Here is a 14,687-nt window from a genome sequence, read left to right as displayed (position 1 = left end):
TGAAATCAGCTGTTACGTCTAAGTTTCGTGTCTCAGTTTCGCGTTTCACGTTGCATGTTCCTAATGATTCCGACAAAACCAACAAATCTGAGACCTGTCACTTTCGCATGCACTATAGTGCCACTGTTAATCAACAAAAGGAACAAAGCAATCTTCGAAACCCGTACACGAGAATCATTCCTCCATTTACCCATTCATGGACCGAAAATTTATTCGTTCTTTCTCTTCATTTTCACTTTTTTGTTCCGGATATTCGCCATTGTGTTCCAGTCTCCTGTATATAGCCTCGATATTCCTGCCCGATCGACCAAGACTTTCCCTTGAAAATAGCACATTGTCGTTCGAACGTACCCCGTTTCACGGATCAGCCTTCTCGAGACTTTTTTCCGGTTGATTCGCGAGCAACGACGTTTCCCAAGACCAACGTCATTTCCGAACCATCTGTTTGTCGATCGATGGATTCACATTCGAGAAGACGATTCACAGCTTCCACGTCGACTTCATCGTGCGGTAGAACCTCGATTCAAATGTGATTTGTGGCTTCACGCGCTGGGATTTACGGCAATAACTAACTGCCGCGGATAGTCACTCGACGGTTTTCGAGTTACCCGGCTCACCTTCCAATCGCAATCGTGTTTTGTTTCGTGCGAGAGAGCTTCGCTTGATTCTGCTGCATTTATAAGGTTTTCAGTCAGCCGTATGATGCTCAATTATGGAGAAACTCGGGATCTGATAATACCAGAGAATAAAATGATCGAAGTGACCAGTATCGGTCTTTCGTTTTTCCAATTAGGAATTTAGTTTCATCGTAACAAATTGCATTGATAATTTTTAATCTTAGATTCAAGTAACCCGATAATACCAGAGAATAAAATGATCGAAGTGACCAGTATCGGTCTTCCGTTTTTTCAATTAGGAATTTAGTTTCATCGTAACAAATTGCATTGATAATTTTTAATCTTAGAATCAAGTAACCCGATAATACCAGAGAATAAAATGATCGAAGTGACCAGTATCGGTCTTCCGTTTTTTCAATTAGGAATTTAGTTTCATCGTAACAAATTGCATTGATAATTTTTAATCTTAGAATCAAGTAACCCGATAATACCAGAGAATAAAATGATCGAAGTGACCAGTATCGATCTTCCGTTTTTTCAATTAGGAATTTAGTTTCATCGTAATAAATTGCACTGATAATTTTTAATCTTAGAATTAAGTAACCTGATGTAATCCCATTTAAATCAACCAGGATCAAACGGTATCAGTTAAGAACTGGGTATAATTCTAATGGGAAATACTTGTTAATACGAGCTTAGATTTGTTTAATACCATGTATTTGCTTTATAAAATAATTTTCGTCTTAGTCAAATAAGTTATCATCTTATAATACCAATAAAGATACGATGATCGATAAGATGTAATACTATTCCGATGATCTTCCATATCTTCGTCATACAATTCGGAAAATAATATAAAGTAGATTAACGAGTAATTGTTATTATTATTTTCCGAAGGTATCGTTGATTGATATTTTATAGCAATTACCTCGTGACATCTGACAGTATAATCATACTCCCATAAACGAGGATATCGATAAGAAAAGTTCGTTGTCAAGAACTTCTTCGCGTGTGTTGGTTTCGTTATTACGGTTTCTTCGATATCACGTAATAATTTATATTGACAGTGAAATAAACGCTACAACAATCGGGACGAAATAAAAATTTGAAATTTTTGCCTCTTAATTAAAATTCCGAAAGAACGAGGAAGAACAACTCGCTTCTTTTCATTTGCATTTTTTCTGAAAAACTCGACGATTAGTAAATAAAATGCCTCACTGACGCTTAATTGTATATAGCGTGTCTCGGTATTTAGTTGACAGTGTGTAAAGAGGAAAATTCCAGCGGATAAAAGCGTAGTGACTAGGGACACGTATCATCGATAAAAATATCTATTTTCGAAATTTCCAGGCTGACGTTGCTTTTCCGAGCGTACTCTTTCATAACGTTGAAAATTCTGAGAGGCAAAAATGCATTTGACACGAACTGTCAGCATCTAGAGGCAAGCACATTTGCAACGATTAAACGCGAAACGATCATTGAACATTTTGTTTCAGTAAATCAGTATGAACGATATTTCGCGAAATTCTTTCCCTCCACGAGTTACAAAGTATTTTCCGATTTTTAAAATATTGCACCACGTTCTATATGATTTTGGAACAGAAGAAAATATCGTTTTACATGTGTTCGTACGTTCTTTGTTTTATGCTCGACAACTTTCAGTGTACAATGACGAGCAACAGAAGAAACATAATAACAGAATTTTAAAATGATTATTTCATAACCCTATTTACTACTTAACTATTATTGTTACTATTAAAAATATCTGATTGTCTTGAAAGATAAAAACTGGAATATGCAAACATGTACATACGTGCTCTTCTTTATCATTTTTCTCACAGCACTTTCTTTTACTTAATTTACTTAATTTACGTTACTGTAAGAGTATAACAATAATGATACTAATAATAGGCTTTCGCCTATTGCGACCTTAATTCGTCGGATACAGAGACCTTCCTTATTTTTCACGCCAATGTTCTAATCATCTTTAGATCTATTTACTATTAAGCAGCAGTAAATATATATCGTGTGCATATTTTTTGTATTTTTCACTATTCATATATATACACGATATATATAGAAACATATATATGAGTCGAATGTTTGCGATTCGATATTTTGTCTTGGCCGGTTCGTATGGAATGGATTTACAATTTAATTGCACTTACAAATTTTTCTAAGTAATAATATATCTGCGTCGATACACTTTTATAAAATTAAAAAGAATTTATCTAGTATCGTTAAAACTGGAAGCGAGCGATGACACGAGTACGTTGGTATATTATCTTTAAATTCAATTCGATTAATTAAATTTCCGTTTTGACAAAAAGGATCTGTCTTTTAATAGCGAGACCAGATAAAACGTCGAGTTCAGCTAATCGTCGAACCGCCAACGACTAATTACAAAAAACACGATTACAGGGCGTGTCGCGTAAACAATTCACTACGAGATCTTATCTCTCCACTAAAGCAATCTTCTATGTACTACATCTATTTCCCTTTCGTTTTTTTTCGTTTTTGTCAAAAATAATATATATAGTACGAAAAATATTTTTATCGCGTTTCCTTTTCTCTTTCGATGGAAAAAGGAGCAACGACTTCGTTGAGGAGAAACGAAACAAGATTTCACGTCATCAACGTAATAAAAACAAAAAAAAGGAAAGGAAAGAAGTACTTAAGAAATTTTCTTCTTGCGTAACTCGTTGGAATCCGAGTTACTAAACGTTAAATTAAACACGAACTGAATCGCGGTCATTATAATATAGAGAGCGGCGATAATGGCAATCAGAATAAACGCTACAACGTCCAATAGTTCCACTTGCCACCATGTCAAGTCCATGGCCGGTGATCTGAGCGCGTTTGCACCGTGTCTGATGATGTATTCGACCCAATAAATCGCTGTGTCCGCCGCACTTAACGGACGATCCATGAATTTTCTCGAAAGCTTCTTCGCCGTGTCCCTGAAATGCGTACAGACACTTGACGAACTTTGTAGACGCGTACTTAGACTCGTCACGATATCATGGCTCAAGGCTATTTAGCATTTTTTTATCTCGTGACACGCGATAACTTGTGCCAAAAATATAATACTAAATGACGAAAGATTTTCTTTGATATAGGGATAAAATAGTTCAATGATAAAATAGTAAGATAAAAAGAGAAAATACTTTTTGTAGAAAAAATGCGATCGCGGTCTGTCGAAATGTTTGCCAAATTTAGCGGAAGATAGAGGAATTAAAATAGGAGCAACGAATGAACGCGATTAGGTGACTTGTATACGCGTTTAGGGAAAAATTAAAAAGAGGAAAAATACCGATATTTTGGATCGTTCAAAATGCTATTCAGGGCGTGATCCATTTTCTCCTCGGTCAGAGTGTCAGTTTCTAATCCTACTGCAATATTGAGCTGGACGTAGGTGTTGATATTGATAAATTGATCAGCAAACAACGGTATACCGATCAGAGGGACACCGTATTGAATTGCCTCCTGGGTACCCATAAGACCACCATGGGTGATGAATGCCTTCACATTCTTGTGTTCTGGAAAAAAGAAAATAAATATCCTGTTAGAACGAAGATTAAAACGATGGTTAAAGGGAAGCTTCGTAATCTTTGCTTGATCTCTCGAAGGTTTATTACTTATGGAATTATGATAATGAAAACTTAAATGAAATAAACGGAAATACATAGTCGGTTAACTACGTTATTTAATGTTCGGTAGCAGAAATATATAGAAAGATGGAGTATCGAGAGTATCGAAGATTGAATATTATTTAATTGTTAAAAATAATTATTATAAATAATTGAATTTTCTGCATTGAAATTGCAGATGATGGAATGTTGTATGGACACTTAATCTTTAAATTTTAAAGGACGCTATTAACTTTCTAATCGATTAAAACTTTTATCAAAAAATCTACTTCTATCGTCTACCGTGTTACGCAAATTTTCGTCTCTGATGATCATCAATGAATAATGAATAAGCTGGTAGGATGTTATATCCTTGAAAGAAGGAAACGAGAGGGAAAAGAAGAAATCTTTGGCACGTGTATCTTGTTTACATCGAATCAAATACGCTATAAAATAATCTTTTAATTCTATAAAATTCTAATAACGTTAGAATATCAATGTGTTGCATGAAAGATGCGTGTGTGAATTAATCAACGAATAGAATTGAAAATAGAAACCATATTTCGTCTAGTCGCAACGTTGCATCGAGCTGAATATTTAACAATCAATTTTAATATCGAATATATTTATTCGTAATTCTGTTCCTACGTAGAATAATCTTTTAATCCTACAAATATCTTTTGGCGAAATCAAAAATGAACGAATTAAAATTCCTGCAGAACTTTAATGGACTTTACCTTAATAGACTTTTATCCTTAACGGGTCTTACCCTTAATGGACCTTACAAATCTTATCTGTCTAAGTACTTTCCTTCTCTCAGTTTCTAACACGTTCAGTGATGATTACTTACGGAGAACTTTGACTTGTGGCACCCATGGTAGGACATGAACGTTCTTCGGCAAACCAGGCGGAAGTTCGTCCGGTTTTGCGATTTTCATCAAAACACGGACAGGTGATATTTTACTCAAAGAGTTGTAGAAGATGTTAAGGAGTTTCATTGGGAAGGATTCGATCTTCACCATCGAGCCAAACGAGAAATAAACGAATCCATGTGTGCTCTCGTTCATCCATTTCTCTAGACTCTGAAAAGAATTTTCCCATTACAATATCTCGAATGTCGTTATATCTCGTGATGTTTCAAACGAAAATGTTAATTCGTATGGTATCAAATTTTGCAAACATTGTTGAAAGCTACGTTTCATTGTTTCATTTTACAGAGCGTATAACTATTATCATTGCTATTCTAACATTTTAGCTTACTGTCGCGATTGTTTTTAAATATATAGTCGTGCTGCAAAAGATAAACGAATTTGTGAAGTCAAATCACCAAAAATTCTCTGTGACAGTTGATTCTAATATTCTAGCCAATAGAAAAATAAAAAGGGAAGACAGGAAGGAAGGGAAGAAAGGAAGAAAAATAGAAAGGGATTTATATGCATCAATTCAAATAGTATAAAATTATACAGTATACGAATTGATTACATATTAAATATACCACATTTAAATTTCTAATATGCAATGAAAATTTAAGTGCAATTAAAATTGTATGACCCCAATAAATTTTAATTCAAATAGTACGAAATTATACAGTATACGAATTGATTACATATTAAATATACCACATTTAAATTTCTAATATGCAATGAAAATTTAAGTGCAATTAAAATTGTATGACTCCAATAAATTTTAATTCAAATAGTATAAAATTACACAGTATACGAATTGATTACATATCAGATATACTACATTTAAATTTCTAATATTCAGTGAAAATTTAAGTGCAATTAAAATTATATGACTCCAATAAATTTTAATTCAAATAGTACGAAATTATACAGTATACGAATTGATTACATATTAAATATACTACATTTAAATTTCTAATATTCAGTGAAAATTTAAGTGCAATTAAAATTATATGACTCCAATAAATTTTAATTCAAATAGTACGAAATTATACAGTATACGAATTGATTACATATTAGATATACTACATTTAAATTTCTAATATGCAATGAAAATTTAAGTGCAATTAAAATTGTATGACCCCAATAAATTTTCATTCAAATAGTACGAAATTACACAGTATACGAATTGATTACATATTAGATATACTACATTTAAATTTCTAATATTCAATAAAAATTTAAATGCAATCGAAATTGTATGACTCCAATAAATTTTAATTTATATAGTATTTGAATTGAATCGATTTGGATAAGCGAGTCTCTCTCAAAATTCTTAATGTAACTAAATTTAAGAAAATTTGTTCCTACATCTTCCGATTCTCAAGATATTCTACGAAATATACTTACGATCTTTCGATCACTATCTTTATCCCTTCGATACGAACGAGTGCCGATAGAAGGAAAGATACTAATTGTTAAATATTTTTCTCTGTAATCTAGCGAGTTCTCCTATCAGCCGTGAAAGGATTCGCAACGCAACAGGTAAATAGAAGAAGATTCGTACATCGAATCTATCTATATATCTAAATATCATACGTATTAACCGGAACGTAAAGAGAAAGACAAAAGTAAAGAAATAAAATTACGAGTGGTAATTCGACTCCTTCGTCTCGTACGTGCAATCCTCCGACCTCGATGTACGCAGGAGTAGTGTGCTTGATTCCATTTATCGACATATGCGAGTTACCGAGGATTATAGATATCTTCTTCTCCACTTCTCTGATATCGGGCGCGTCAGGGCTAACGTATTTCCTTAGAATATCCGTCTGTTCCGCGGTTTTTGCTTTGAACTGCCATTTCGTGTAAACGGTGTTCACAAAATTGTACATTCTCTGCCAGAAGTTCATATTCTGCGAGTAGGCGATTAGATTGCTTGGCGCGAACGCCAAATTTTCCGGATTCGCTATGCACTCGTTGATCCATGGATAGAGGACAGCGGAGCTCGCTCCTATCACTGGCACCTTTAAGATATCACCAAATATCGCGAAACACTGCGCGCCGAATACCTGAAACAGGTTGAACAAACGGATGGGATTTATTTCCATGGAATTTTTACAATTGAAATTTACAATTTTCCTTTCTTTCGATCTTTTCGAAAGGGTTTGATGGTTAGAAAGAACCGAAGAAAGATGGAATTACACGGAGTGCTAGTTTGGATGCTCTAAACGAATCTTCATCCAATTGAATCTTTATTCTGATAAAGGTGCTGAAACAAGAGTTTAAGTAAATCATCGCGGAATTATTAGCTTCGCATAAGGGTGTTTAATGTAGTTCTAAGTTTTCAATTTCAGAAGAATTTAAAAAGAGATTGGATATTACTCGTAAAAGTAATATCACTTCTGAAAGCAATCTATCCAGTCTCAACTATTTTATTCTATTTTATTCTATTTTATTCGATTCAACTATTTTATTCGATTCAACTATTTTATTCTATTTTATCCTATTCAACTATTCTATTCTACATTCTTTCGATGATTTTGCTTTTCTGCCTGAAGAGTAACGAGAATTCGAAACATGGAACAATTCGTACAGTTATTAAAAGCAATAGATGTCTCATTGCAATGTTTCTTACGTAACCATTTACGACACATTTCTATGACATCGTGAATTTAGCATAGCCGTGACTTTCCATCTTCTAATCTTTCCAACATTCCTTATGATTATTCAACTATCGGGAAGGGAATAGAATTGCTATTCAACTGGCAAACAAAATATAGTTTACGTCTGAAAAATTACAATCAGGTTACGTGACAACAGAAAAACGGAAGATAACGGAGAACTTTATCGACGATATTTTATCAAGAAATGACTAAGCATCCAGCAGCACTTGTGATAAGTGGCATTTATTGTTACTAAATGATGATAGCTTTAGATAAATGCGGATGAGTGGAAATGATTTTACATAAAGTCATTAGACTGAAGTCTTTGCGTAACAGAAGTTATTTAATCGTACTTATCTGTTATCGTTCGTTTGCAAAAAATGTTACAATTTCTTTGAAAGCTTTAAAAAGTGTGTATCTAAAACGGGCCGCAAAAAGTAAGCTATGGCGAGTATACTCATCGAACACAGAGTATGCGTGGCTGTTATAGCATAGAATTAAGTTGTAATGAAATGACTGTATTATTTTTCAATTTTATTACTGACAGAGCTGGTCAGAACACAAAATATCGCTATTTTTTCGTGACGAGTATACTCGTCAGAAACAGCTAACTGGTTAACGATAGAAAATAACAATTATTTATGTAAAGATTTCCGATATTCTGAAATATTATTTACAGTGTAAATTCGTTTTCGTTGGAATTTTCATACTACCAAAAGTGAATCTGAAATTTATCTGTTCGTTAGATTAGCGGAAAGGAAATTAATTTTGTTTTTATTTTAAATAATTTTCTGTAGAGATAAATAAAGTTTCGTGACTTAAAGAACATAAATCTAGATTATGTTTGATCGGAATTATCATCAGAAAATGGTAATTTAAAAAGAATTTTTTCGATATAATTATGTTATTCTGGCGTATAAATTAAAATATCTTGACAATATATTTATATGTATCATAAAATGATTTATCGGTTCCTAATTTAATTTAATTAAGTTACTTTAATTAAGATACCTTCAGATTTGTTGTAATTATATCGTGAAAGACGACAGTATATTTTGAAATATCGAATTGTCAAGATATCGCAAGGATAGTCTAACTAATAGACTGTTGCCTCGAAGATTTAATGTCTGAAGTATATTGGCGAGCAATAAACTGATGGAAAGAGGTGCGGACGAAGGATATTGCTTTCAGGGAATAATTGTAAGTTGAACGAAGAACGAACAGGCCGGTTACTGGTGATTTTGATAGCGTTTTCTTATAACGAGATAACGAGCTAAATTGTAGGTCTACTTTGAACAATAGGTCTTCATCGACTAATTCTACTTCCAATTTACGAACGACACTTTAGACACTTTGGAATACCAAATAACCACGAGATCTCTTACTCGCCCTATAACTATGTGTAACAAATCCTCTATTTTTATTTATATAAATTAGTAATTAGTAGAATATTTATGCGATTCTATCTTTATTTTCTCATTTACTTTTCCTCCTCTTTCTATGCGTTATTTCATTTTATAATTATCGTCGGATTCAGCAATTTACTGTTACAATGTAACAATTGGTTCCTACACATATTACTTTTGACAAATGCTTGTTTTAATATAAAGATGTAATTTATTTATTTGCCACAGACAGTCAAGTGTGCATTTCATAAATGAACGCGAAATGCGATCAATTTCATTTTCATTGACATTCTAATACGTAGATTATCTAACGCCCTGCGTAACGTCTTAACGTAACACGTAGATTCTTCTCGTCCGTATACAGGGTGGTTGGTAACTGGTGGTACAAGCGGAAAGGGGGTGATTCTACGCGAAAAAAGAAGTCGAAAATATAGAATAACAATTTTTCTTTTAATTTTTCCATCGAGACAACGATCTACAGTGAGATCCGTTATAACGAGACACGATAAAATGCACGCGTACCAAACGAAAATTCAAAGTCGATTTTCTCAAAAACAAAGCCTCAAACGAAAAATTTTTATTCTATATTTTCGTTACTAACCACCCTGTATATTCTGAAAATTTTGGGAACAACCATGATTGCTTAATGATTCGTAAATATTAATTGCGATATATATTGCACTTGAAATCGTTACATTTCGAACTGCCAAGATCTATCGTACAAATGAATGCGGTATATCACGTGAATGACAGTTACATAACAACAAATGTTCATACTTCTTTGATGTCCGATTCTAATCTTACATAACATTTTAATTATAAATGCGTATTAATTATAAACGTTCTCCGTATCGTAGCCACGATGCCTTTCTTTTATCAAAAATATATCCTTTGAAAGTTATAATTTCGAACGAAGTAAAGTCCAAAAGTACAAATTATTTGTACAATGCAAAACTTTATGCGCTGCATAATAGCCGTGAACTAAGAATAACATTTATATTCTATCCACATGCGTTGTATATGTGTTTGGCATTCAGTTGATTTGAATATATTTCTAAAGGCTATAATCTAGAATAACCTAGATGATTTATTTTATTTCATCTCTCCTCCCCTAAAGCTCCTCTCTAGCGAGCTTTTTCACCAACTTTCTTCTTATAGTCGAAATTTCTCGTCAAAGAACCTTCGTCTTTATTTCGAAAGCTTACTATTAAATTATCTATTCGTAATAAATTACCGAGCACTCAGAAAATTAGGAAAATTTGCAATTTCAAACTTGCATATTTCAAAAGTATATCTCTTAAAAAAAGTAAGTAATATAGCAAAAGTGTATCCTTTGGTATTGTTAATAACGCTAGTAACAGAATTACGCTTTACCTTTTATCTTTTATTACATTTCACGAAATTTCGATATCAATAAATAATTTCATTAAATCCTATCTTATTTTATATATTTAACTGTATTCAGTGGACGGATGAAATTGAAGACCACAGGAGAACAGACACGCTAAGTTGTACGTCTTCTGTATATCTCATAGCGGAACAATGTTTAAATCTCCTAAGCTGCCGATCGATCCGAACTATTACGAACATAAATTTCTTCTTCGCTCTTACAACTAACTACACGGCTAATCTGCTACAATTTTGAAATATCCGCAGAAATGAACCACCGATGAAGCGATCCACTTTCTAAGAATAGGAATTTCATTATTCCCGTGAATAAAATGATATCGTCGAACAAGGACCTTTCTCACGCGATATTTTATTATAATTCGTACCTCCATTATGACCGCGTCGTAAGGTGGATCGTTAGGCGGGTTTCGTATAAGTTGCTGCACCTGTGAGTTGTTCAAAATTTCACAAATATCGTTTCCCGCCAAAGTAGCCACAACATGAGTAGCCGAGTCCGCAAACAACGTCTTTATTTCGTCGTAAGTCATATTGTTCATGAATTGTCTCGCTGTCGGTAGCACGATTAAATCGTTGTAATTCGGATACGGCTTCGTCAAAGGGAACGTACTAATCACATCGACTTGATGTCCTCTCCTAGCCAGAATCTTCATTAATTGTTCGAACATCATAAAGTGACTCTTTCCATTGAAGGGAAACACGCCTAATATTCGATATCCGTGACATATCGATAATATCGTGCAAATTAACACCACTGGCAACAGCTTCATTTTCCGCAAACACTTTCTAGCAGATTCACTTCACTTGCAAATTGTTCAATTAGTTAATAACAGAAGTTTACCTAGTTTACTATCAATCGTGCAACTGAATTTTTACGAAGTTTCAAAATACGGAACATGATAAGGGACGTATGAATTTTTAACAAATTTTATCGAAATTACGGTAATTTACGAAGCTTCTACGAGTTAGCCTTTATAAAGCCTCGAAATACGAAACCGACAAGAGACGAGTGAAATTTTTACGGATCACAATAGCGCGTCGACTTGATCTCGCGATTGACACGGTCTAATTCAAAATCGACATTATCAACGTACACTTCACAGAAATAGCCACTGTTTTGAAAAATATTTCGCTGGCCGCAGAAAGATTGCAATCCAGTTCACTGGTTCCCGAAGAGAGCAGCTTTTTATCTTCGACCGCCGATTCTAGCGAAGTCCAGGGAACGTCGATCGGTATAAAACGTTAATTAATCATGAGCTATCGATCACTAACTATTATTATATATAATCAATTATCAATACGATTTGAAGCATCAGAGATAAGTTCGATCCTCCAATGATCGATTTCTCTCACAATCTAAAATGCAATACGCGGCCAACAAGTGGAGAAACTTTCCAATCGTTGTTTATACGTATCATTTCCTATTGAAAACAGCTGCCGAGTGGAATTTCATCGATTACGCTTATCCGCCAGTACGCATCTTCCTTCCGCGCTGTTGATCACCTTCTGCACGGATCGTCGGCCAACTACGTATTCGAGTTGGATGATCACGATAAACTGTCCAAGTCGCTTCGGCCAGATTACTTGCAAAATTTTCTCGAGTAACGTTCGTGTTTTCGGTCTCTTCGAATCATCTGACGAGTATGAAACGCAGTTTTATAAACGCCGCCTCGATACTGGCTTATTGTGTTTGTATTGTAATCTTCCAGGGTCAAGGAAACGCGAATATATAGGTAGGCAAAACTTGAAACGGAGCCATTGTAAAGAGTAGTTATTGCTCGGTCGCCAATAAGTTATGTCACTCGTGACGATACTGATTGCGTATTGCACATGATAAAGTTCAATGCATCAATTTAGAAAATTGTATAGATTATCAGGTTAAAAGTATTGAATCGTCGTGAATCAAAATTATATGTGTATATATATATATTATTTTATATATATAATATAATATAATATATATAATATATATACATATATATAATTTTATATATATATAATTATATATATATATATAATTATATATATATATATAATTATATATATATATATATATATATATATATATATATATATATATATATATATCGATATATATATCGTGTTGCTCATAGATAGAGAGATAGAATTACAACAGTCTGTTGATAAGTTTGTCATTGGAGTTTGTCATTGTATTTTAAATGAGCTATCATAGAACGGGAGGCTAATAGATACCCGCGTAACTCGATGGGTATTCGTTTCCCTTGATACTCTAAATGAAACGAATAAAATTTGCTACTTTAATTATCCCGATCTTTTTGTTCCGCTGAGTAGGAAAATTGCATTTTGTTCGCGGAGAAATTTGCAGTTTCTCGAAAATTCGTAATAATCTGATTAGCATCTTGATTGGGAACTTTGCAAGAGTATAATTAGAGTTTAGGAAAATTTGCGCTAGAAAATGGAAGGATAATTCGAAGATCGATCGTTTTCTTCTCGCGACGTTGAAAGACGCAGAGGAATGATATGTACTTTACTTTCTGAAAATTTCGATTTCTTCTAAGTTTTCCTTTTGAATTGAGGAAACTGCGTACAAGTGTTATTATAAGTTTCTCGATGATTCACGCTGTAATTTGAAAAATTGCCTAGGCCAGAGGAAATTCAAATTAGAAAATGGAAAAGTATTTCAAAATGGACTATGCATTTATATACCTTTTTACCTGTTATTATTACTTTTGTATACTTACACAACTGCTAATTATTATGTCAGCTTTAAATCTCATTTTGCGGCCAATGAGAAACGCAAACAATGTACAGAATGGTAGAAAGGGAGGCTCAGAAATTTTAAAGCAGATGGTATTTACTAAATGATGGAAAATGGTCTCGAACGATAATCAGTCTTGAAAATCAAACAACGACAAGTCTCGAAAGACAAACAACGAGAGGAAAAACTAACGTTTTTTAAAAACTAAACAATTTTTCAGCTCGTGATCCTCTCGCTTCATTACATAATCTATTATATATAAGAATAATGAATTATCCTACTCTTATCGTTTCTTTTTTATTTACAAAAGTCTTTTACATTCTCCCCTTCCTTTTTTTCCACACAGATACGCCTAACGTTCACTTACGACATTTCATATTTTCAGATATAACTTGTTACGTCACATTGACTTATGGTACACGATAATTTCTATTTCAATACTTAAATTTAATAACAGCAATGTTATCGGATAAAGCTTAACTCATGCGTTAACGCTTCCATTATTTCTTTATTCGATTTTGTCTCTGGTGTAGTATTCGAATTGCAAAATATTCGGCTACAGCGACACACGTTTCAGGAATTTTTCACGTTGCTGAAGCGGAAAATTGAACTCGTTCTTCGCGGAAATAAGGCGCGACGAATTTCGGTTGACTGTTGTTGATTCATAAATGTGTAACTCGTACATTTCTTTTTATGGATGATATTTATTGCACCATGTTTTAATAAAATGTAATGTATTATATTATTATTATTATTTAAAATGTAATTAAGTAAAATGTAATTTGTATTCAACGCGGCCAGAGTTATCAACGAATAACTAATAATAAAATTGTTCATATCCTTACGAACATCGAGCCACTTCTTCTGTTTCGTCCGGTAATTTTCATTTCTAACGTATCAAACATTTTCTTCTACGTGATACTTCAAAATTCGTTAACGATCACTTTCTACAAATTGATCGCTACTGTCCGATCTTGGATCGTTCTGCTGCGAATTCATCGGTCGTAAGAATAAACGACAAGCAAAGTAAAACTTCTCAGTTGTATCTCTGCAACAAGATACCTCACAGAATTCATATTTTGACAAGCCAGTTCATAAAAACTAGTCAGTTAAAATAGTTAAATAATATGAATCTACAGAATTAGGTGTAAATTCCATCGATTTATTTTCTGTCGTTTTACCGCCTATCGCTTGCAGCTTATCCTTCTTTCGTATAACCACAGTTTCGCGCGGATTTCTACAGCGAAGATCCTTTTCAGCCAAACGTTCGTAAGGACGAGTTTTCAAAACCAAAAACATTTTCCGTGAAAAGCGTCTCCT

At 33.5% G+C, this 14,687-nt stretch overlaps 2 protein-coding genes across 9 annotated transcripts in view; one reads left to right on the top strand and one right to left on the bottom strand.

Annotated features, from left to right (window-relative positions):
- Dh31-R (Diuretic hormone 31 Receptor) overlaps window positions 1–14,687 on the top strand; it is a 173,664-nt gene that overhangs the window by 71,375 nt on the left and 87,602 nt on the right. The gene's annotated exons all lie outside the window — the stretch shown is intronic.
- Window positions 1,713–12,329, bottom strand: LOC138178607 (UDP-glucosyltransferase 2). Its single transcript, XM_069110635.1, has 5 exons — window positions 10,996–12,329; window positions 6,801–7,220; window positions 5,097–5,328; window positions 3,931–4,156; window positions 1,713–3,577 (listed from the first exon to the last, which is right to left on the bottom strand). The coding sequence occupies exons 1-5, from the start codon at window positions 11,395–11,397 to the stop codon at window positions 3,292–3,294; spliced, it is 1,566 nt and encodes a 521-aa protein (XP_068966736.1). The 5' UTR covers window positions 11,398–12,329; the 3' UTR covers window positions 1,713–3,291.

Source organism: Bombus flavifrons, chromosome 3 (genome assembly GCF_040668555.2).
Source record: "Bombus flavifrons isolate JBK064 chromosome 3, iyBomFlav1_principal, whole genome shotgun sequence".
Taxonomy (NCBI): domain Eukaryota; kingdom Metazoa; phylum Arthropoda; class Insecta; order Hymenoptera; family Apidae; genus Bombus; species Bombus flavifrons.
The sequence above is the reverse complement of the archived record's forward strand: the minus strand, read 5'-3'. Positions and strand labels throughout refer to the sequence as shown.

Bases quoted from the DNA above. Each gene is read 5' to 3' on its own strand.
- LOC138178607 (XM_069110635.1), bottom strand. From the start codon at position 11,397: ATGAAGCTGTTGCCAGTGGTGTTAATTTGCACGATATTATCGATATGT. The intron at 5,329-6,800 runs GTAATTTTATTT...AATTCTTTTCAG, and splicing joins AAGGAGTCGAATTACCACTC to AGTCTAGAGAAATGGATGAA. The intron at 4,157-5,096 runs GTAAGTAATCAT...TCTTTTTTCCAG, and splicing joins GCCACAAGTCAAAGTTCTCC to AACACAAGAATGTGAAGGCA.